The sequence below is a fragment of the Podarcis vaucheri genome (assembly GCF_965113315.1).
Source record: "Podarcis vaucheri genome assembly, chromosome: 15".
Classification (NCBI taxonomy): Eukaryota; Metazoa; Chordata; class Lepidosauria; order Squamata; family Lacertidae; genus Podarcis; species Podarcis vaucheri.
This window is the reverse complement of record NC_138753.1, coordinates 5616064-5640702: the sequence shown is the minus strand read 5'-3', so window position 1 is coordinate 5640702 and position 24639 is coordinate 5616064. Positions and strand designations below refer to the sequence as shown.

General features: G+C 42.7%; 2 protein-coding genes across 20 annotated transcripts in view; one reads left to right on the top strand and one right to left on the bottom strand.

The window, feature by feature from the left end:
- The window catches only part of BRIP1 (BRCA1 interacting DNA helicase 1), a 313915-nt gene that overhangs the window by 6344 nt on the left and 282932 nt on the right, over positions 1-24639 (bottom strand). The window contains exon 24 of one of the 2 annotated variants that reach the window (XM_082201668.1): positions 6375-6470. The exons of the other annotated variant lie outside the window; for it this stretch is intronic. The gene's annotated coding sequence lies outside the window, so the exon portion shown is untranslated. Of the gene's footprint in view, positions 1-6374; positions 6471-24639 lie in introns of those variants that run through there. 2 annotated transcript variants of the gene reach the window in all.
- The window catches only part of TBX4 (T-box transcription factor 4), a 126811-nt gene that overhangs the window by 94899 nt on the left and 7273 nt on the right, over positions 1-24639 (top strand). For all 18 annotated transcript variants that reach the window (XM_082201831.1, XM_082201829.1, XM_082201828.1 and 15 more), the window contains 3 exons: positions 592-711; positions 3378-3525; positions 16940-17092. In XM_082201831.1, coding sequence (XP_082057957.1) covers positions 592-711; positions 3378-3525; positions 16940-17092 — 421 coding nt within the window. The remainder of the gene's footprint in view (positions 1-591; positions 712-3377; positions 3526-16939; positions 17093-24639) is intronic.

Genomic DNA, 24639 nt, shown 5'->3' with positions numbered 1-24639 from the left:
ATATAACCAGGGCCGGTACTGCCACTAGGCAGTGTGGAACGGCTGCCTCAGGCTAATGATTTGGGGGTTTCATAAGATGACAGCAAATTGTTAGTTGCTCACTTTATTATTGTATTTTTACTCCCAGAGAAAAGGTGCCAAAATAGCTTGGTTGGCTGTAGGTACTCTGTGCACATTAACCAGGTGTCATCTTGCTGTCCTGTACCAAACAGCAACATAAACCAGTCAGTTGATTGTGAATAAATTTTCTTGGACTGGTTGCAGGAAAATTTCTTGTTGGGTGCTAAATAAAACACTGAAGGGGTTTGGGGAGCAGGCTAGTTTCTCACATAGGCAAAATGAAAAGAATGCTGCCTGTCCATTTTGCCTTGTATCTCAGGTTCTACAAATGCTAGAAATTTAACTCTTTTTTGTTAGGGGTGTTAAAGTTGGGAATCTAGGGATTATGATTCACACACTGAAAATATGTATGCATTCCGCAGTACTGCCTGGAGTAGGCTTATAGGATATGCTTGTTTGCTTCTCAATTTGGCCCCTGCCTTCTGACCTAATGTCTATTTTTGTTTGTTTGCTTTGTGTCCTTTCTGTAAGGAGGATGTTTCCAAGTTACAAAGTGAAAGTCACTGGGATGAACCCCAAGACCAAGTACATCTTGTTGATTGATATTGTTCCTGCAGACGATCACCGGTACAAATTCTGCGACAACAAATGGTACGTCTTGAAATGACACAATTAAAATCACCCTAGCAGATCTAGAGTGGCAGCCTCATCCGGATGGTAGTTAAGTTTTGGTGGTGTAGCTTGCAACAGGAAGAGCAGGAAATGTCTTTGGCAAAGCAATCTTTACTTACCCCTTCATCCCTAAGCACCTCCACACTCTCATTTTTGGGAACTTGTAACCTGCACAGCCTCGACTTGGCTTTGCAGATGGGGGCAGGTTTGAGGCAGACTTCCCCTCCATATAGAGCAAGTATTGGAAACATCAAAACACAGATCCTTATACTTTGAATTAGAGCATTGTGGCTGTATTCTGGACACCATTAATGCATTATGTGTTGTTCTGTGCCAAACCTTACACACCTACTGAAAACTTTTTATGCAAGCAATTAAGACTATCTCTTCCCACATTTGCTAATAGATGTCTGATTTTAACTTTTTATATGGCTTTTATTGTATGGTTTTATAAACATTTGCTGTAAACTGTTTTGATTTTTTAAAAATGAAATAGCGGTATTTATACATATTTCTAAATACAGTAAGTGGTTTTTAAGTGGAGCAAGCCAAAGTGTGTTGGTTTAAATGCTCAGGGATGCCCTGCCTGTGTAAACAAGGACTGCTTTCAGTTCAATAACACTGATTGGGAAGCTGCTTCAGATATCCCAGATACTGTGAGCAACTCGTAAACAACGGTAGCTGCTTATTCCTGAGGCTTGCAGACTTGGTCGCTGCAAAGTGGCCTTGTGCAAAAATGTTTATAATCATCCAGTAGATGCTATTCACCGATTATTCATCGGTCTACTTAGGATTTTGTATTTTCAAAGGTTAAAAAAAGTTATGTCTACAACATACAATTTAAAGCACATGTCTTTCTCCAAATGAATCCCGGGAACTGTAGGTTTGCTAGGGGTGCTGGGAATTGCAGCTCTGTGGGGATTCTTTGGAGGAAAGCCCTGTGCTTTAAATGTATTGGTGTGGATGTGACCCAAGCTCCCTGCCCTTGAAGTCCTTACAATCTCAGTGTTGACAGTGAGGAAAAACAACAGATGGAAGAGCTAAATGACAAATGGGAGAAAGTGGGAGTGATAGTTTTTGTTTCAGCTGGGGTTACAATTTGGGATAAGGATTAAGGAGTTACCGTAAGTCAAGGATGTCACCATAAAGTTTTGAGAGAGGATATGAAGGAAGGTGAGGGGTGTGTGCATGAGGTATATATCTCCAGGCTACATCTCTTAATTGTGGGAGCTTTGAGTGTTTAACTCTTAACCCGCATTCTCCTTCCACAGTCTCCTTAGTATTGGGAAGGTGCCCACTGAACACTTATTATGACCCAGTGTGTGTGTGTGTGTGTGTGTGTGTGTGTGTGTGTGTGTGTGTGTTTGTAGCCATTGCTTCTTACTGTGAACTGTGGGTTGCAGCTGCTAGGACAGTGAATAGTCTTTCCCAATTCTGCCTAGAGACACCGTGGATTGAACCCAGGCCCTTCTGTATGCAAAGCAGGTGCTTCCTCTAAAAATAAAGATCTCTTTTGTCAAGGTTCTGAATTAAGGGCTGATTTAAATAGAAACTGTCTTATACTGCATTAGACCATTGGTCAGTCTACCTCATTATTGCCTACACTGGCTGGCAGTAGCTCTCCAGGCATTTTGGGTAGGAGGTACTTCCTCAAAATGCCAGGGATGTGCTCTACCACTGAGCTACAGCTGGTGGCAGACAGTGAATGCTCATCTTGTTGGTTTAGTGAGAAAGCTAGGGCGGTGAAAGGGAGGGAAAGTCTTTTGTAGCAACCTGGGTTTTCAACTAAGCTGGAACTCTTGCTCCCCAAATGAATTGTGGGAGTACAGTCTATTTCACTGGACCAGATCAACAGTACTAAGGAAGCCTAAGAGATGACAGATGGGAAGGCGAACGTGCTCAGGGCTTCATCTGAGGTCCAGCTCTGGAATATAATTTCCAGTGCCAAAGCAGAGCTCCGGAAGTCGTGAAGTAAAAATGGAAAAACACAGTGATGGTCTCCATCAAATCTCACAATTCCACCTCCCACCTTGTACACAAAGCTTGTCAAGCTTTCAAAAAGCACTGGGGGGTATTCAACGAAGTTTCACTCAGGGTAGACTCATTTAAATTAATGAACATATCTAAATTGGGTCCATTAATTTCAATATGTCTGAGAAAAACTTTATTGAATACCACCGTGTATGTGTGTGTGTCTACAAACCATCCTTGGACTTATCTGAAGGATGGTAAATTTAAAGTAAAGAAATCCAGTTCAGAATATCAGTTGGGTGAACTATGGAAGTAAAGAGCGGAGACCTTTTCAAACTACCCACAAGGCTGTTTAAAAATCTTTAGGTTAAATTTGTTGACGTTGCTCTCTCTAAAAATAAAGCATACAATAAAAATACAAGACTCGCATTTCATGGCTGGTGTTTGGTAGTTGAAAAACAAAGTGGTTTTTTTGGTCTTTTATCTGCTGTATTTACTTCACAATCCATCAGATTTCTGCTCTGTCCTTCTTCACTCATTTAGAAACCTTTTATGGTTATGATTTTGTAGCTGTCCTTGAATGGCTGGAGACGTTGGGCAAAACATATCGTACTGAATTAAATATACAAATGAACACCATAAAACTAACCTTTCTGCGCTTGCTCCCCTCGCAGGATGGTGGCAGGTAAGGCTGAGCCTGCGATGCCGGGGCGATTGTATGTCCACCCAGATTCACCTGCCACAGGAGCCCACTGGATGCGCCAGCTGGTGTCATTTCAGAAGCTAAAGCTCACCAACAACCACCTGGATCCCTTTGGACATGTAAGAGAAATGCCTATATATTATTACAGATGATGTTTAGGCTGTCAAGAGATTCCATCTGGGAAGTTGTGTAAAACTTGTTGCAGCAAAAACAGCAAAGGGGGTTTTGGAACCTTGAAGATTAACAAATTCATTTTTGCATAAATTTTGTATGGAGTGGAGTCCAGTTCTTATGCCATAATAAACTGGTTAGTTTTCAAGGTGCCTCAAGAGCCTTTGATGTTTTAGGACTACAACTCCTATCAACCCCAGCCAGCTGCAGGTCCCACTCATGCCAATGGTTCTTGTTTGGATTTGATATCCCGCCTTTCACTCCCCTTCAGGAGTCTCAAAGCGGCTAACATTCTCCTTTCCCTTCCTCCCCCACAACAAACACTCTGTGAGGTGAGTGGGGCTGAGAGACTTCACAGAAGTGTGACTGGCCCAAGGTCACCCAGCAGCTGCATGTGGAGGAGCGGAGACACGAACCCGGTTTCCCAGATTACGTGACTACTGCTCTTAACCACTACACCACACTGGCTCTTGTGCAGAATCTCTAACTCCAGGTTGAGCTTCCAGCATAACTCTACACACTCTTGTCACTGGCACCCAGGATCTGCGTAGCCTTATAGTTTTGATATTTGTGCCAGACATTTTTTGTGAGTGTTGTCTTTGATTTCCGGCAGCAGAGGATTCAAGCGTGGCCACATGTGAGCGTCAGATACTCTTTCTTAAGTATCTCAACATTTTTCATTGGTTGCTGACACTGTGTTGTCTGTTTATCCATTCATATTTGCATATTTCTCTTGGGCTTTGACTCATCCTGCAGTTTCCTGTTTTCAGCCAACTGAAGCCTTTGATGTATAATACTTTGTAGTGTGCTCAGAACTGATGGTGTAAGTCAATCAACCCCCCTCCCGGGTGTTCAGAAGATTTATACACAATATACAGGGTATTTTTAATTTGGAAAATCTTCATGTGCAGAGACTGGAAAAGGATGTGACCAGTGGTTTTTATAAGTGCAGAACCTTCTCCAAGGCACAGCAGTGGGCCAATACATTGCTTACTTATTGGTATATCATTGCAAAAGGTACATCCAACTAGTGTTAAAGTGCATATGGGAGCATATGAGTATAAAGGGGTCTATGCAATTCTTAGCAGCAGGATATTAACTCAATTACTTTCCCTATATTTACATTTTTAAGAGTTATTTTCTTCCTTCCTCTTTACCTACCATTACCTGGGCTGCTAATATACCACTATTTATGTTGGTTCAATGTGAATGTTCATTTTGGCCACAACCAAACAGGACGTTTTTTGTTGGCATTGGAACCTGGATGGCTTGAGCTTCCTGGTATTTTGTTGTTGCGTGGGATATAAAGTTTTCGACATAGGCATTCCCATTTTCCACTTTCTGCATTCAAGCACAACTGATTCAGAGTTGCATTTTGCAAACTGCTCTGACTCTTGCCTTATTGACAAAAAGGTATGCGGTGGAGTGATCTTGCCTGTAGCTTTCCCCTTGAAAATTCACGAGTCAAACATGGTTTTTAAAGCTCTGAGTGGCTCAGAGTCCAAGTTGCTGCAGAGCTGCCTCCTCCAATGCCAGTAGACAAACTGGCTATGGAAAGCCCTCCCCCTGGAGTGATGTCTGTCCTTCTTGTTTGTTTCTGTCTATCCAACTCTATACGGTTTGATACTGTGTTGTCTAATACCTAACAGCAGTGAGCAATTATGTGTCTTTATGGATATACAGTGGTACCTCGTGTTACATACGCTTCAGGTTACAGACTCCGCTAACCCAGAAATGGTACCTCAGTTAAGAACTTTGCTTCAGGATGAGAACAGAAATCGTGCTCCGGTGGTGCCGCAGCAGCAGGAGGCCCCATTAGCTAAAGTGTTGCTTCAAGTTAAGAACAGTTTCAGGTTAAGAACAGACCTCCGGAACGAATTAAGTTCTTAACTCGAGGTACCACTGTATTTTATTGTTTTATCTTTGCTGTGCATCACCCTGAGCACCTTCTGGAGGAAGGGCAATTCATAAGTGTAATAAATAATAAAATCAAATTTGCATGCATGAACAGCTTCCAACATAGGCTGCCATTCCTCCTTAGATGTAACTGTGTTTAAAGCTGTGTTCTGTACACAATACATACATGAATAAGCCATATTATACCGGTCTGTCAAACCTTTGTTAAAATGCGTTATAGCCAGGACAGGTTTTGGAAGATTTTTGGGTGAGACACTCTCCATGGTGATGCTTGCTTAATTTGTCCCATGCCTAGAACAGAAATCAATTCAGTAAATATGATTGGTATTCATTGCTTCTGTTGCTTTCAGCCTGCAAATGATACATGATTACACCTGCCCAGGCCCATTTACATTGTGTTTCCTTTTCATTGAAATGAATGGGCTGGGATAATATAATAACAACATAATTTTTGTCATTAATCACATAAATGACGAAAGTTATGTAATTTCAAAACTGAAACGAATAAAGTAGTTTTTGGCAGAAAACAAACTGCAGCAGGTATTGGAAGAAGTGTGCATGCACAGGAAAGCTTATACCCAGAACAAACTTAGTTGGTCTCTAAGATGCTACTGGACAATGTGTTCTGCTGCAGTCGAAATAAATAAAAAAATCAATTATTACCACTGGCAATATTCCATCCATTTGCCATTTGGGCAGACTGAGGTGCTTCTTTTCTGATGGTGGAGCTTCTCTCTGTTGCTGGGTGGAGGGACACTTCTGTCCCCTCCCTCCATCTGCCCCAGCAGGGCAGATTGGGAGTTTGGAATGCTCCGTTAATGAATAATCTGTGGATGACTTCATTATGCCTCCCCTTCCTGAGAAGAGTGTGGTCTTTTCCATCTGATGTGAACCTCGTAGGCTTCATTCATCCTGACCTGGGTCTTTTTCTTGGAAACCGAGATTCTCAAGAAGCTAAATTTTTTTTTACGTGTGCCTTAAAAAAGGAAAAGAAAAAGCACTACAGTAGGAGAAGCCAACACTCTTCAGTGGTAGATACTTGAAGAGGCATTTATCAGCCTCTAAATGTTAGACATCCTCTTAAGCCACATCTACTTAAAAGCAAAATCCCTCCTCTTGGGGTAAGACATTAATTTATGTATTTCAAAATCTTTACATGCGTGGAGATAATCAGCCTGACAAAAAAACCTGATTTATGTGTGTGTCCTGAGGGTGGCTAGGGATATAACAAGCTTAACTCTTTTGACAGATATTTGGGCTTTGGATGATTCCCTTCTTTTCTTTCTTTGGAAGGGGAAAAAGGGGAAGCCTTTTTGAAACATACACAAGTCAAAAATGCTGACACAACCAAAATGTATTCATTAATAATGCCAGATTTATTTAAGCTGCTGTGGATCCAACTACTGCTGGAAAATGATACTCCATCCTTCACAATGCCATTGGAAGGGAAATTCAATTAATACTATTGCACATACATTGCCCGTCAAGAAAGACTCATCTATGAATATAATGTCTTCAAAACGTGCAAAATAAGTTTGTACATGCAGTAGGCTGGGGAGGGCATTAATGATGTCATCTATCAGAAGTGTGATATGTTTTCATAGGGGTACTCATTCATGAAAGGAATTCCAGTGTCAGGAAGCTGTAGATGTATAGGATATGGTTAGAACAGAGAGGTTGGGAGATGCCTTGGCCAATCAAAAGACAGGACTTGCCAACCAGCACAGTCCTGGAGAGACCAGCTGCAGTTCGTAAAGCACATCTGGAGCAATGAATTTCTAGATCACTCAAGCAAGTGGGCCAGATAATAACCTACAGGGGAATGGGCACAAAGTTATTGAGGGTTGGCAGAAGGTAAATTCCCATCAGCTGGTAAATTGTCACATCATTTGCAGTAGATTGGCAAGGGTTTCTAGATGGTGGGCTTTGGAGTTCTAGTAAAAATCTGAGGTAGACCCCAACACCTGCCCAATGCCCTGTTAGCAGTTCTGACCCCCCCCCCATCCATTGATGACCTGGAAATTGCAGATCTTGGCAGATCACATATTGATTTTTCCACTTGTAACAACTCTAATGCACTGTGCTAGCTGCTTTATGATTTTTACTTGCATCTTTATTGCTGCTTTTATTTTTTATGTTGTATTTTATTGTACTGTGTTACAATTTGAAATCTATGAAATTCAAATTGTCACACAATAAAATACTATATATAAAAGTAGTTGTTATATATTCTATTACAATCTGATTTCCATAGAATTCAAATTCCATTGCATTAAAACACAAGAAACAAAAGAAGCAACAAAAATACAAAAAGGTTTCAATCTGAATGTTTAGTATGATGGGTGTGCCATCTCCTGTCTTCAGCTGCAAATTCACACACACACACTGCAGATCATGTGAATGTAGCTCGTGGACTGCTGTTGGTTTGTAGACCACAATTTAGGAACTCCTTCCCATGTTCAACTGCAGGACATCTAATTCAGTGTCTCTGGCTGTGTCCATTCCACAGAGAAAGGAGGAACCCCCAATATCATCTGCTGTCATGCTTTGGAGTGACTCATTGCCTCCTTGCAGAATCAAGGTCTCTGGGGAATGAGGCAATGCTAGAGTCCAAGCCAAGGTGCTTAATGAGAGGGAATGCAAAGTATCCCTAGTGGAGAAACCAAGCCAATGTCAATTCCAGGAATGAAATTGGAGCAGTTTAGGCAAAAAAAGAGGAGGCAGCCGCAATAGTGGAGCTGAAGAAACATAGAAAGCTGCCTTAGTCCAAACAATTTGTTCATCTAGTTCAGTACTGTCTACATTGATTGGTAATCAGTTCTCCAGGGTTTCAGACGGGGGCATTCCCAGGCCTATCTGAAGATACCAGGGATTGAATCAAGGACCTTCAGCATGCAAATTACAGTATGCATGCTATCCTTGAGCTACAGCTCTTACCAAAATGTGGTAGAGCCAGGGATCAAGGCAAGAAGAAGAGTGGGCTTGGAGTCGCGTCACACAGAAAGTGTGTCACTGCATGGTCAAATCTATCCACAGGAAGAGGAAATCTTTAAAAGCAGCATGCAAGGGATGGAACTGATCCTGGGTAGAGGAAAGCATGCAGGAGGCTGGTGATGTATGCCAGATTATTCTTTTCTCTAGTTAAGTCCCACAGCTAGCTACTGGGAAATACACTCTTTTCAGGAAAATGACAAAGAACTTTGTGGAAACTCAGATTTATTATGGCATAAGCTTTTGTGGACCAGACCCTTCATCACAGTGACAATTCCTTTAAAGCAAAATAGTTACAGTGACTGATTAACAAGCCAGCAAGAACATTTTGCTCTCTGGAAAGGAAGATTCTTGATCCAAGGTATGATGGTGCTTCTCCCCATCCCTTGGGCATTTGATCAAAATTGGAACAGTTGGCTTCTGGGGCCCATATTTATCTGTCTACAAAGAGGCAGTTCTTCTCCCAGTTGATGTACTTGATAAATATAAAACAAAATGTACAGCTCGTATTTCCTTCCACTGCCCAAAATGAGGAAATGGAGTAATTCAGTTGACTCATTAGACCAAATGTTTGAAAAGAAAGTAAAAGACAGACTGCATGTTCAAGAGGGATTATACTTCAGTTATATGATTCCTTGGGAGAAGCTATTAAAATTGTGGGGCTGGCACACCACTGTCTGTTGTTTTGTATTAAATGGGTGATTGTCATGGCAACTTTTGCAGTGTGTGACACCTGATCTCCTTTGGAGAACCAAGGAACTCTCTTAAAACAGCTCCCAATGTATTTATTTATTTGCTCTCGGGTCAACATATAATGCATTGATTTCAGGGAAAGTTCACATTACACAGAGCAAAGTGGCCTGATCAAACGTTATGAATACTTAACGTTAACCTAAGAAGCCACGTCTCTTTCAAATTCAAAAACGTTTATCATTCTTAAGAAATCCAAAGCAATGCTTTTAAAAAACAAGAAAACAATTACTATATGAGCTTCTATCCTGCCTTTCCAATGCCTTATCAAGTTAGTAGTCTGTATGACGCTATAAATGTAAGCAAGACTCTGTGTTCCCAAAGGTACGTATCTAGTGCTAGGGAGCTGAACTGATATATAACTCTGAAAAAAATATATATAGATCGATATTGGCTAAATATATGTTTGGAGAGGGGATATGTTGCGGGGAGGGAGGGGCTGAAGGTGTTTTATAAGTGGCAGTACATTTTGAAGTTAACGGTTAACTTTAAACTGCTTTAGTTCGTAGAAGGAACTCAAGTAACAAAACATGTGCCTTAAAAAAGAGAAAATGGACAAATGTTTATGGGGTGAAAGAGCCAAGGGCTAATTCTCATGTATTGGAATAACCCCTAATTTGATGTTTTCTGATCATGTAAAACTGCTATTGAGGGAATGCCCATTTTAGGGTTCAGGTGCTTAACAAAAACAAATCTCTACCTCCCTGCAGATGGAAAGCTGTATATCAGGGTTTTAACCAAACTTTCATGACATGCTAACTTTCCAGGTGCAAATGTTAATCTGGGGGAAAGCTGGAACAATTTGCTCTCTAAAATACTACAGTCTGTGAAGGACTGCACCGGGACCCTAGGGTGATGGGTGGGAAAGAAAGAAAGAAGAAAAATGCTATTTGGCGCTACATCCCAAGTAATGCAAGGCCCTTTGATGGGCTTTACATAGCACTAGCATCACCAGTGGAATTTGAATTGAGTTCAGTTCATTGATAGTACATATGATTCATGCTTTGTTTTCTTACAAAAGAAGAGTTCCAAGAGTCACTTTTGTCCACTAAGAGCCTTATTGCATGGTGAGTTCCCGGCCTGCCCCCCCAGCAGAAATAATGACACATGACACAATTATTAAGGTTAATGGGCTAAATAAGGCCACAACTTTATTGGTTACAGGTGATGAGCGGTATTGGCTTAGGCATTGGTCCTAACCAACTATATCCGACTTCAGCCCGTCTGCTTGAAGTCCAGGAAGGGTTAACCACCAGTAGAGGAGTCCTGCTGATGCACATCAACTAGGAACTCCCCTGGGGTCACCGATCGGGGATGTGCCTTAGGCCCTCACCTCCCCAGGCTTCAGACAGGGCCATGCCTCCCGGAATCCTTTATCGGACCACCCTTCAATGTGGGGCAGGTGATGGCACTACCTCCCCTCTTCCATCTACAGAACAACACCAATGCCCAACCACCAATTCCAATAAAGTTGTGACGATTTGCTATGAGGTAGGTGAAAACCAAGTGGCTGGTGCCAATTTGCCTAGTGGAAAAATTCCTACCAGGCCCCTCAACGGCGACCAACCAAGGTCCATAGCAAGGTCAAGGAACGAAACCTTATAGGGCGGGAGGGTGGGAAAAACTGAAACAGCTGGCAGGCGGCAAAGAGGGAGATCCCTGGCTGCCTCCTGCATTAAATAGGGCGGGCCATGCCCCCATAGCCCCAATCACGCAGGGTGGGGCCATGAAGCCACAACCCCACCTCCTCTGTAGGGCGGAAGTGGCTTAATTGGAACAGGAACTTAGTCCAGGGGCCATCAACCTGACACCCACTGGCCTACACAGCCCCCTCCCTTGTCTCTCCCCATGACTGAAATTACGCTTGAAATAAGTGATTAGGATGGTAGTGTGTGCTTGGTTGTGGTTTGTGTGTAGCAGCACCCACAGTTGCTTTTCCAGTTTGCAAATGTGCTCGAAATACGTTGTGTTGTTGATATTCTTACTACTACAGTACTACTATTACTACTACTAATTTTACTATTTATAGGTAGCCCACCTGGCTGGATTTCCCCAGCCACTCTGGGCAGCTTACAGCATATTTTAGAAGCATTTGTTGGGAAGTAGCTTATAAATCCTTAAATAAAGCTCATCCACATTTCCATTTGCCCCATGATTTCTAGGCATGAGTCTGGAGATTTTTCTTTTGTACTGCCACTTCCCCCGGGAACACCCACAGTTCACTGCTGAATCACAACGAACATCGACCCACAGAAAACCCAATTGACGTTCATTCCAATTCAGTAGTAAACAGCAGGTTTCCCCAGAGAAAGTGGCGAGACAAAGGGAAATCTTATTGGACTAGAAATCACAGGACAAATGGAAATATGGATGAGCCCAGAATCACTTTGGAATCTGTATGAAAAATCTGAACATTCATTCTGCACAGGCTTCTGAGTGCCTGTCATGACGCAAACTTATACCCAACCTGACCGTTTCTAATAACCAAATGGTGTGCACTTTACTTGCTGAAACAAAGCTTCTGTTCATATGGGTATTATTTACACCAAACAACGAGCTCCTCTCATGACGTGTGGAAGTGTTCCCTTTTTCAGAGCTTAAACCTTTAATTTTCAAATCGGAGCATAGCTAATTGGGGGTTTGGATCCCACCAGCTTAAAGGGGAAGGTAATGCAAAATTGTACAACCAGGCTGGGAAATGGGTCATGGGGATAGGGATGGGCAAATCTGTCAGTTTTGGTTCCTGTTTCTAATTTTTCCAGTAACTTCAGTTTCCTAGATGGCCGGATCAGTTTGCATTTTTCTAAAAAGTCCTAATGAAAACTCATCAGAATTTTGGTGTGTAGTTCTCCTAGTAAACACATTTTTGTTTGATATTTTCACCAATATATGCATTTATGCACACTTTGCCACAGCATGTGCATTTTTGTACACATTACTTGGCTGGAGAACTGCACTGCAAAATTTTGAAAAGTGATTTTTGAAAGAAGGCTGTGTTTCAGTTTCTTGCTTTAGAAAGTCTGGGTTTAGCTGGTTTGTCTTTTAAATGTGAACAGAACTAGATTTTTCTCTCATCCCTAAATGTGAGCGTTGCATATTTGCAGGCTCATATTGCATCTACCTATCACTTACCAGTAAGTGCCTGCAGAAATCTTGGCTGCATTACACCTGAGCTAAATAGGAGATGTTTGTGTGCTCACCACCAGGATGTTTGTTGTGGTATCAAAATCACCATTTGAAGATAGATTTTCAGATGTCCTCCAGTGACATCATTGTTACTATATTGGCTAGTTCCCCACTGCCAAAGCAACTTTGTGGTTGCTGTTTTAACTGCGGTTCAAAATTCAAACTCACAACTAAATGCATTCCCCACCTGAGTATGAAAATGCTGCAGGTGACTAATGATCAGTGGGAGGGGAGGCTGCTTGAGCTCCAGGTGTGCTCATAATACTTGGACTGAAATCTAACCAGCGTATCTTTGGCAGGTTCATGCCCTAAATTTTGATGGGCAGGGGGCAGTATTAGGAGAGGTGCTTGTAGCAAACAGTATTTATTAGAATGAATGTGACAAGTGGCCTGTGCAGAACTATTCAAAACAAAGTTTATTCCCATGCTATGTTTATTTGTTTCTCCATTCATGTTTTTTCTGTGGCATATCCTACCACATTTAGTTTTAAGAGGCTACATAGGAAGTTCCTTATACTGAGTCAGACCATTTGTCCATCTAGCTCAGTACTGTCTGCTCTGACTGGCAGTGGTTCTCCAGGATTCCAGATAGGTAGATTCTGGCCCCACCTGGAGATGCCAGGGATTGAACCTGGGGCCTTCTAAATGAAAAGCACGTGCTCTACCACTGAGCCACGGCCCTTCCCCAAGTTTGATTCACTTTGTTTATTAAATGTGTAAGTTTTCATGGTCGGCAGGCTGCATGCGAAGCCGCTGCCTTTTAGTCGCGTCATTCTGCGCAGTGAACTTCCCTAGTGCACCAGGCACTCCATCCCTCGTCAGCCATGAAATTCCTCCAAGTGCTGTAGGCAGGGCAGAGATGCAGGACTCCAGAGGCACGCTGGGGCAGCTTAACGACTAATGGAGTGTGCGCCCTTTGCAAAGCTCCCGCCAACTGGCTCCAACCCAAAACTTTAGGTAGGTTTTACGGGTCACAGTTGTACCTTTTGGAGTCTCTGTAAAATATCCCTTTGAGCTGGAACACCATCTCAGCAATACTGATTCGAGGCAGGCAGCCTGGGCTGCTGTTTCATATGCCCCCCTCCCTGTTTGCTTCTAAAAAACACTTTCTTTGTGTTTAAGAAAGTAGTGCAGTCCAGCTGATGAGATTCAATAGGAGATCTTGAAAGTGGATTAAAGCATTAGACCCAAATGGGAGCTGGGCGCCTCAACTCTCTTGGTATGCTTTGGAGCTCCTGGAACTACTTCTGCTGCTGGAACATTTACATGTTACAAATAACAGTGGAGCGAGTGAGGAGGGGTGCAAAATTATGGCCTGTTTTAATAGAGCGTTTGGTGAAGGGAAGGTGCTTTACTTTGATCTCTGTTTCTCGTCTTTCTTTTTAAGCAACAAGAGATTGCTGGAATCTCCATATCCTAGAGATTACCAGACCTTGGACAACATAAGTTTGGCTATCCCTGACTTAGGAGTTAGGAGATAAGATAAACTGCAACATTTTGCTGCAGCAGGTCCCACTATTTGCTGTTAGTAAATAACGCCATTACAACTTGAAAATCTCATTAAATATATTTTAAATTCTCATGAACAATAGAAGTATAATTAACTAACTTCCCAAATTAACTACAGTGATTACTGTTTTTGGAATTGATTTTAAAATCTCCTCAGTGTAACTTCTGGAGCTGTCCTCCGGTGGTTTGATATCACAGAGCACGCCAAGTGAAATATATTTTAATAACAGCCTTAATAAAGCAGCCTTCCCCTCTTCCTTGGTCAAAGCTCTGTAGCCAGACAGCAGCCAAATAGTTAAAAGAGAACCCCATACAAAGCTGATAAAATGCCACGCTGCTTTCTCATTCCTCCTCAGGGAGGAGAGGGGAAGGCTGATCTGGAAAATGTCATCAATAAAAACTACATTTAAATGGTATATCATGCAGCTGGCTACTGTGGGTAGAATTATATGCAGTCAGACCAAAAGGGCCTTAAAAGAACTGATCCTGCCATAATGGTGCTGCTTGACCCATCTAGAAAAGAATAGGCTTCTGTTTTCCAGCCCCAGCCCCACTTTCCATCAGCATCAAGATTGTGAACATGGCTAAACGGAAGTGGAGGGGCCTCAGTCAGGTTGCTGGATGCTCTTTCTGCCTAGATACCATTAATGTGCAATGATTCTCCCCATTTCCTCTCCCCAGAACACTCTGGGGGGGGGGTATGGGCCTCTGCAAGTGGGAGGCAGGGAGAGGAGGGGGCAGTCCCCCTCTTCCCATATGAACCATAACCCCCAAATCACCAGCTTTCCTTAAAAAAAAGAGAGTAAATTTCTAGCATTTGCAGAACCTGAGATATGAGGCATAATTTACAGGCACTATTATTTTCAATTTTGGGGGTGAGAAACTGCCCTATTTTACTTTGTCCTCCCCCCAGGCAGAAATTCCTGTGGATGCCCATGGCTATGGGGTCCTTATGAATATATGCAACTGTACCTTGTACGTACATATGCATGTGTATATATATATATCTGCCTGTCTATCTTTAAATATACTATATGGTGATGGGCAAATGAGTCTATTTCTTGTCTACTTCACCTTTGTATTTATTTCTTACAATAGTAAAGGTAAAGGTACCCCTGCCCATACGGGCCAGTCTTGACAGACTCTAGGGTTGTGCGCTCATCTCACTCTAGAGGCCGGGAGCCAGCGCTGTCCGCAGACACTTCCGGGTCACATGGCCAGTGTGACATTGCTGCTCTGGCGAGCCTGCACCAGCGCAGCACACGGAACGCCATTTACCTTCCCGCTATAAAGCGGTCGCTATTTATCTACTTGCACTTTAAGGGTGCTTTCGAACTGCTAGGTTGGCAGGAGCTGGGACTGAGCAACGGGCGCTCACCCCGTCACGGGGATTCAAACCGCTGACCATACGATCGGCAAGTCCTAGGCACTGAGGTTTTACCCACAGCGCCACCCACGTCCCATATTTATACAGTGGTGCCTCGCAAGATGAAATTAATTTGTTCCGCGAGTTTTGTCGTCTTGCGATTTTTTTCGTCTTGCGAAGCACGGTGTCGGCAAAGTTTTGGAAAAGCTTCAAAAATCACCAAAGTCTTTAAAAACCTCAAAAAAGGCTACCACACCGCGTTCTATGAGTTGTTCCTCGAAGTCAAGTTGCAACTGTATTAACGGTGTTAAGAAAAAGGAAACAAACTTGCAAGACGTTTCCGTCTTGCGAAGCAAGCCCATAGGAAAAATCGTCTTGCGAAGCAACTCAAAAAACAAAAAAACCTTTCGTCTAGCGAGTTTTTTGTCTTGCGAGGCATTCGTCTTGCTAGGTACCACTTTATGCAATTTGTGGCAACCTGGCAGCCCTGCAAGCTTATCTTGCCACCCTGCTTCTCAGGACCCAAGTAGGAGACTCAGCAACCCTTTTCCATCCAACTCTTTCCCATCTAACATGAGTAAAAAGCTACACTGGGCAATACTAACTCTCTCCTCTAATGAAAACAGACCCACGCAGAGGATGCCTTTTGCCTTCCATCATTCAGTGAAAGTGGGAATAGAGCAGCTGGTATTGCTGTACCGTCAAGTGATGGGGGAACCTCTTGCAATGAGTGGATGAACTGCCTTAATACTGCAAAAGGGTGGGACGCCCCCCAGCCTCTCTGCTTGCTGTTGGCTAAGAAATTAGGGGAAAAGGTGAGGAATGTTTCTGTGAAGGGAAAGAAAAATGAGCAAGAGAATGAACAGGCCTAGGATGAGGCAGTGCTTTTTTTTTCTAAAAAAAATGTTTAGGGGTACTCTCATTTTGACTTAAGAAAATCACCATTTTATAGTTCAAATCGGGCAAAATAAGTACAAAAGCACAAAGTTTCACAAAATGTTTAGGGGTATGCGTACCCCCAGAAAAAAGCCACTGGGATGAGGAGTGGCAACGGTAAAATGAATACACTGATTTGTGATTGGAACTGTTTGCATTGCTTGACTGCTTCATCAATTGCCATAATTCCTTGGCCCATTCCTGGGCCTAATTCAAAGTGTTAGTTTTGATTTTTGAAAAAACTCCTAATGACTTGGGAGCTCAGTGCTTTAAGAAATGACCTATCTCCACATGCCCTTGTCGATACGCAAAGACTTTCAGCCGGTGCTCTTCCCTGGGTTCTGTAGTCTGAAGGGGCTTATGCTGCTTTTAAAGTTTGTTCCTCTTATTTTTATGTTTGTCTAAATTGGTTTATTGGGTTTTATCAATCAGAATTTGTTTGAAAGGCATGGTTTAAAAATATGCTATTGATGAAATGAATAAATTGAAAGCAACCAGATACGTTTGTTTGGCTTCAGGTCTCAAGAGTTACATCAATTATTATTTTTTACTCACACACAGGAATGCAGACTCCTTCCTACTTGAAATCAAAGCCAAAATTCACCATGTTTTAAATGCCTTTCCCTGCTCCTATAATGCACTCCAGTTGAATACACTTTGTTGTACAGTATTCCTAATGAGTTCCCTTCTTGTTTTCCTTTCCTCAGATCATTCTTAATTCTATGCACAAATACCAGCCAAGGCTGCACATTGTGAAAGCAGATGAGAACAACGCATTTGGCTCCAAGAACACAGCTTTCTGCACTCACGTGTTTCCAGAAACATCCTTTATATCCGTGACATCCTATCAGAACCACAAGGTTTGTGCCACCGTGGCCCAAAATGTCATTTTGTTTTGTGAATTTGGTGATATGTTTGGGGTGGTGGCAGCAGCAGGTGCAGCTTAAACCTTTGGAAAAGAAACTCCACCAAAGTAGCATTTTTCCATTGCTTGTCCTGATGAGAACTGTACTGCTCAGACAGAGAAGTTTTAGTACTATGAGCCAAGTAACCTTCTCTCGTCACTTTCTTCACACTGTGACTGGATCATTCCTACCTAATGGCTGGTAGTTCACACTTATACTTTAATTATATCGATTCCTTCTTTCTATTCTTCTGGTGTGCCTGTAATAACCTCATTGCTCAAGAGTTCCAGTCTTCCCCTCATATTGTTTGTCTTCAGGTTTGTAGGTTCTAGAAAACTTTGGGACATTATTAGGTGGTTAATATCCAACTCAGTTTTACTCAGTGTAGACCTGCTGAAATGAAGGAACCTAATTTGGTCACATTCATTAATTTCAGTGGGTCTACTTTGAATAAAACTTAGTTGAATACCACCCAATGAAATGGAGAGAGCTTCGTGAAGTTCTTTATTTATATGGTAAAAAAAGGAGCAGCATTGCTAAGGTCTTGGGTTCGTGGGATTGTGGTGCATTGGGGCAGCTCCAAACCTCTGCGTTAAATGGAATATGTGCGCCATTGTAGTCATTACGGATGATACCCCGCCTTGCAGGCAGGTTCTCATTAAAGGCTGATTTCCTGTAAGAGTGTGTAGGTCAGGGATGGGCATTTTGTGGCCTTCCAGATGGTGCTAGACACCATCTCCAGGCTTTGGCCATGCTAGGAGTTGAGAGTCCAATAACTTCTGGAGTGTGGCAGGTTCCCAACCCCTGGGGCCCATGCTCAGAAATCAAGCTATTGCCTTTGGAAAAAATTGCATGGCCAAACTGTAATCCAAGAATGTTGGGCCAGCTGGCAGTGAGCTCAAGGGCAGACAAAAGTAAGGACTACTTCCCACAAAGAGTAATTAACTTACGGAGTAATTGGCTATGAAGTTATATGGCTTAAAAAAAAAAAAGATTGGACAAATGAACAGAAGCGGTGAAACATACAGAGCAGATGCCACTATTTGCTAAATAGAACATCTGTGTTCACAGGAACTGTGCCTATGGGGAATAGAGGCTGGGCGGGGCCACATCACACGGGAAGGATGTTGGCATTATGCCAGGCATTATGCCAGGCCAAGGTGGGCCTCCATCCAGGAAGACAGTCTTTTTGGTTCTTAAAGGTTGTGTCAGAAGACAGGCTCTGAATAGAAAGCACCCACCCACTTGCCCTATGCTTGGTTTTACCAAAACCCAGAGGATGCCATTCAGGAAAGGAAGGAAAGTGTACTGAGTGTGTGTATGTGTGTTTAAAACAGGTATCTTGGCAGTCACAGTGAGCCCAGTAACTAATGAATCAGAGGCCATAAACTCTCGGATGTCATTCAAAACAGCAAGCAAACCTAATAATGACTGGTAAAGCCCAGCCATAAATCTACAGTGAAAAGTAATTACGGTATATGTATTTAGGGAGACATACAAGGAATGTTACTATAAAAGCAGTTAAGAGCCTGCCTTGCGGTCAGAACATGAAGGAAAAGAAGGATTTTTTTCTTTTTTTGAGTGGGCGTGAGATTGAGAGAACTGGAAGGGGGAAAACACAAAATGGATTTCAGCTCTTGTTCTTGTGGTAGATTTACATGCATTTTGGGAAGGTTTGGTCTGATTGGATGCATGTGATACAACTGGAGTCTGAGTCAAGATCTGTACTGACTGAGAATTGGCGCTCCAAACCACACACTATCTTTGTATGTGTGGAGTGTGTGTATGTGTGGAGTGTGCGTGCACTATCTATTGCTCCACAACCTGTAGAGCAGGAAGGAGAACAAACTTCAGACTTGTGGGATCGATGTCTTTTTTTGGAGGGGAGGGGTGTGTGTTAACATCAAGATCCACCAATTGGAGCCAAGTGAGGAGAAAAATGGCATGGGGTGTGTGACTGAACATAGACCTAAAACTAAGAAAAAGGTGTTCGAGCACATGTTTAGCTTTTGATACCAAAACTGAACTTGGCACCATCCCCCACCTCCCAACCCCAACTCTGGTTTTCCTCCAAGTATTCTTGGTTTCAACAGTCTAATTCAGGGGTCAGCAAACTGTTTCAGCAGGGGGCTGGTCCACTGTCCCTCAGACCTTGTGGGGGGGCCGGACTAGATTTTTTTGGGGGGGAAAGAATGAATTCCTATGCCCCACAAATAATCCAGAGATGCATTTTAAATAAAAGGACACATTCTACTCATGTAAAAACACACTGATTCCCAGACCGTCTGCAGGCCAGATTTAGAAGGTGATTGGGCCAGATCTGGCCCCCAGGCCTCAGTTTGCCTTTTAGAGGGGAAGCCTTTTACTTGTTACTGTTAAACACTTGGGGGGCAGAAACGTTTGCTGATCTATTGGAAATCACCCAGGCATCTACCAGTAGATTCCCAGTCTATATTCTGCCTGCTTACAGCTGCAAAATGAATGAAGGGCTCCCAGCTTGTATCTTGGGAGAAGGTGCCAAACAAAGCCACAGGTTTGAGCAGCTGTTTAATTAAGGGCGGAAAACATAGAAACTAAGTTCTGTTCAGACCAGACCCACTTAAATTAATGGGCATAAAGTTAGATGTGTCCATTGATTTCAATGCCTCTACTCTGAGTTAGGGATGTCGGAGAATTTCAACAGAAATGGGAGCAGAAATTGCTGGTGTTTGCTTATTCTTCAGGAACAGAAATCCATCCAGCAAAGAAAATTGGTATTTGCTGCTACTGCTGTTTTCAGTCTGCTAATGATGCATAATTGATGTTTCCCGCCCCCAATGCATTGCATTTCCAGAGTCAGACTTTGGGCTCTCAGATTTCAGCGGCACCCTGTGCGATGTGAAAATTCAGGGACCCCTGCCTCTCTAACTCTGTTCTACAGTATAGATGTGGTGCCCAGTGCAAGCACACTGGTCACACTCCCCTAAAACTGACTGGCATTTCCTTTGCATTGAAATGAATACAGTGGTACCTCGGGTTACAGACGCTTCAGGTTACAGACTCCGCTAACCCAGAAATAGTACCTCGGGTTAAGAACTTTGCTTCAGGATGAGAACAGAAATCACGCAGTTAGCGGCGGTGGGAGGCCCCATTAGCTAAAGTGGTGCTTTAGGTTAAGAACAGTTTCAGGTGAAGAACAGACCTCCAGAACGAATTAAGTTCTTAACCCGAGGTACCACTATAGTGTAGAATAGCACAACGATAAGGTAATGAGTTACATAAAATTCTGCCACAGCAGACAGCGATATGAGTAACATAGTTTTTGTTAGAAGCTGAACTGCAGTCGAACGGAAACAGTAATGCATGTAACAAACATGAATTGGAACATAAATCAGTGCCTTCTTGCATCCTTATTCTGAGTAGGTATAACTTTGGATGTAATCCAAAGTAATTTCTCCCAAACTGCTTGTCACAGGATTCAACCAAAAATGTTGACAATCACAAACTTTACAGCACAGTGTGAATTTCATGAAATCTGTGCCAGATTGTTGGGCAGGGGGAGAAATCCCTGATCAAGGAAGGCATTCAAGAGCACTCGTCCTCCTGACACCGTCTTTGACTCGCTTAACCCATAGCAAAGTTGTCAGTTGTAAAGTGAAGCTCTCCAGAAACAGTTTTGTCTGGAGAGGCTTTATGGAGAGAGATCACCTTAAGGTCTCACTTAAAATGTCAGTATTAGGGAGAGGGTCGTATTTCTACACAAATGACCCAGAGAGATGTACTGGTTTCTTGACACCCAGCTTAAAAGCTCTTTTCCTCACAACTCCATTCACAAACAGGAACAGTTGCTGGCTTTGGTAACTTCAAGCAGCTGAGGCATACCTTATTCCAACTCACAATGAACTGTATACTGTTTGGGTACTGTGAGCCTCATGAGCTAACCAAACGAATCAGGGAGAGCAGTTTTACAGCACTCTGGCTTTGTAACTTCAGGAGTTTATTCCATTTCCCAAACTAAACAGTGGACTCTGTGAGGCGGGAGATGCAGAATACAGATTGTTGAAACTGCAGCAGATTGCTGAAACTGATTCAGAATAAGACACCAAATGCATCATAGGGCTGACACTAGCAGCTATTTAGTTCAAATCTGAGGCTGTTTGGTAGCCACTTTGAACTCTGCCTCATGCTTTCCTATTTATTTCAAACACTGATGTGCCATTAAAATGTACAAGACAGCTGACAATGGTTAAAAATAAGAAAGACATGAGATTAAAAACTGCAAAAATGGTTTAGCTTTGGAGACAATAGTGGTGAGATACTTTATAGGCAAGAATGGCATCATTCTATGTAATGTGCTGGTAGTCTTTATAAAAATGCTGTTTTTTATTGTGATAGGAATGCAAGCCAGCTTAGGAACTCTTGTAAGGACTGAAAAGTGGGGTAAAAGTGATATACCAGTATTTGATTTATCTTCAACAATATTGACCCCCCTTAGTTGCCCCACATCTAGTTCTATCTTCAACAGTACCACTCAGATGCACCAATACAAGAATGGGCAGAAATTAGACTAGAGTTGGTGCAGTTAACTAAATTTAGACTCTGGACTTAATGTTTTTTTTGGGGGGTGGCGGCGGCAGTGGCTGGCAATGTATGTTACTTCACTAACTTCAAAATGTGGTAAACCAGCAAGGGATGGGAATGAAATTTGATCCATTTAAATAATTAAATAATTAGCACTTTCCGGAACTATATGTGAACCAAAACACAGCCATATTTCAAAATTTGCGCTTCTCTGAATTTTTCAATGCAATTCTCTTAGCTAAGTAAAGTGCACAAAAATGGATATACTAGGATAAAGTGTGCATAAAATTAATACATTGGTGAAAATAGCATAGAAAATGCATTCTATTAGGGGAAATTGCTCTGGGGGAAAATGTGCATCATAATAGAAAGTCATACTAAAATACTGCTGAATTTTTACGAGTACTTACAAAAATTGCAAATTGATTTGGAAATGTGGATAACTGAACTTTATGTTAACCAAATGAGACACTGAAATTGGCAGATCCACCTGTCCCTAATTAGCCAGCCCTTGAGCTTTTGGGTGCCTTCCTGCTCCTTCTGTTGACCAGGCTCTGGACCTTTGCCCCAAAGTCCTACTCTGATGGCAGCACTGATTCGGATGTAGCAGTAGACTCATCAGATTTTTTGTTTCTGTATTATTTAACAACCAAACCCTCCCTCTTAAATTAAGCTGCTCAAGTCTCTGTTCTGTGTATGCAGATTAGGGGTCATGTGGTGTATTAATTGACTCTGCCTCCCCCCAGCCACTATTTAACACCTGGCTCTGATTAATGGACCTTGGGGTTCTAGTAAAAAGCAAAGTAGATCCCATAGGCTTCAGGTTTGCTCACACCTGCTTTAGAGGAAATGCAGAATGGCCCAGGGCACAAACTCAGAATTCTCAAAGCATTATTTAGGCCAGTGACGAAGCCCCATAAATTGTTTTCAGTATCAAGCTAATCCCTAAAACATTCTGCTTCCACTAAGCTGGGTGGGGGATAAAAAATCTGTACAGAATGTCAAAAGCATGCTTTTTTGTTGTTCTGTTTAGCTTGTAAAAAAACCAGACACTCTTCACATGTTTTGAAGAATCATCACTTGCTTGGTGCCACCAAATCTAACTTACCTCACAGCTTCAGAAGCGTGGTAAACACACTGTCTGCTAATGTTATAAATGTGAACCCAATTCCCACCATCTTGTGGACATCTCCTAACCTCATTAACTTTCCCCATGTTCAAGTTGGCTGCAAATTGTGTCTCTGAGTGCTCTCACTTTGCTTTCTTCCCATTTCTGTCCTCTTGTTCAGAGGCACATTGTAGTTGGGATCCAGAATGCCAAGATGTTTCTGGACTCCAGCTCGCACCATCCCTGACCATTGGCCATGCTGGCTGGGACTGATGGGAGTTGGATTTCAACAACATCTGGAAGGCCCCAGATAGGTTTGCCTTTACCAATTAAACACCAGCCCCCTTCACTCCAAGATGCATGGCAGCCCAGAGGACACAGGATTTATTGTAACCTATAGCAAGATGTATCTCCAGTCCACAAGTTGAATCCATGTGTTGAGTTGACCTGTGCCCCATTTAGGCTGTGGCTATTTATGCACCCACTCTAAAAAGGACCTGCCAACTGAGAGACTATATTATTTCAACATCCAAAATGCTGCCATTATGGGGCCACAAACAAGCAACTCATTCCCAGGTTGTCTATTCAAATAAAAACAGGCCCAGGCAGGAACCCTCAGTGTAAATCTTGGTTGCAAAGTTACAGTTGTAAGTGCAGCTGCATAGCCCCAATATGGTTAACCAAAGAATCCACTGAGAACATTCTTAGTAACTCTGTGGCATCTTTTAATCATGTCAATTATGCTAATCAGCTGAAAGGACTCTGGTGTGAGATCTGTAAAAACACTTATTTCAAAGCGTCCATTTGGGGTGGTGATGTAGCATCTAGCAACAGCATCTTAATATCTTGGGACCAGCAGGATTGTATCATTTAGTGTGATACAATCACTTGAAGACAGAGAAGGCAGGGAGAATATGGAATCTGATAAAGGGGAAATAAGAAGAGTTAGGGATTACCTGGAAAGGGGTAGCAGAGAAGACTTTGAGGCAACAAGAGTGAATAGTCTAGGCATGCCACCTCAGGCCTATGGTTCATCTAGTGCAGAATTGTCCACACTGGCTGGCAGCAACTCTCCAGGATTCCACTCAGAGTTCTCTTCCAGCCCTGCCTGAAAGTTGAATGTGGGCCCATCTGCATGCAAAGCAGATGTTCTGCCCCTGAGCTATGGACTTGCACAAACATTGTGGCCACCTGTTCTATAGGATCTGCAGGGCTAAATTTAAAGGATGGCTTCCCCTTCAGGGATGTTAATGACTGAGGCAGTGCTGGTGGGGATATGTAGAAACCCCGATCTAAAATTAAGAGGCAGGTTTTCCTGATGCAAGAGCCCATTAGGCTTAAAATCTGGAACTTACCCACTGAAGGTCAGGGCTGTGGGTGCCCTAGCTCTTTCGCTGTCTTCCCACCTGCCCTAAAACAAAAAGTATGGAATGGAGGATAGCTGCAAATGTCTTTTTGTTTAGCAAGGAGATGGGAGTTAGAGCGAGAAGAGAGAAACACTGTAAACAGAATATTCTGCATCCTGTTTGCAGGCAGTAAAGAACTTATTATAATGCCAGTTGTTGAGGTGTCCTTTGGTGACACGGAGTACAGAAAGGAGCTGAGTGAAGAAGTGTTCAATTGCACCTTGGTTTGTGGGTGGAGTGTTTAGGCAAAGCATTGCAGCATCCTGCGGTCTTTGGAAGATTGTTAAGCTGCCACAGGCTCTACCGCAGCTTAAGGAATCTCTAGGGAAAGGCTAAGTATGTGGGTGGGTAGGGGGCAGCCTGGCTCCCTCAATTACAGAGTAAGTAGCATCACTTTCCAGGTATCATTTAGTCACATGCCCAGCTGG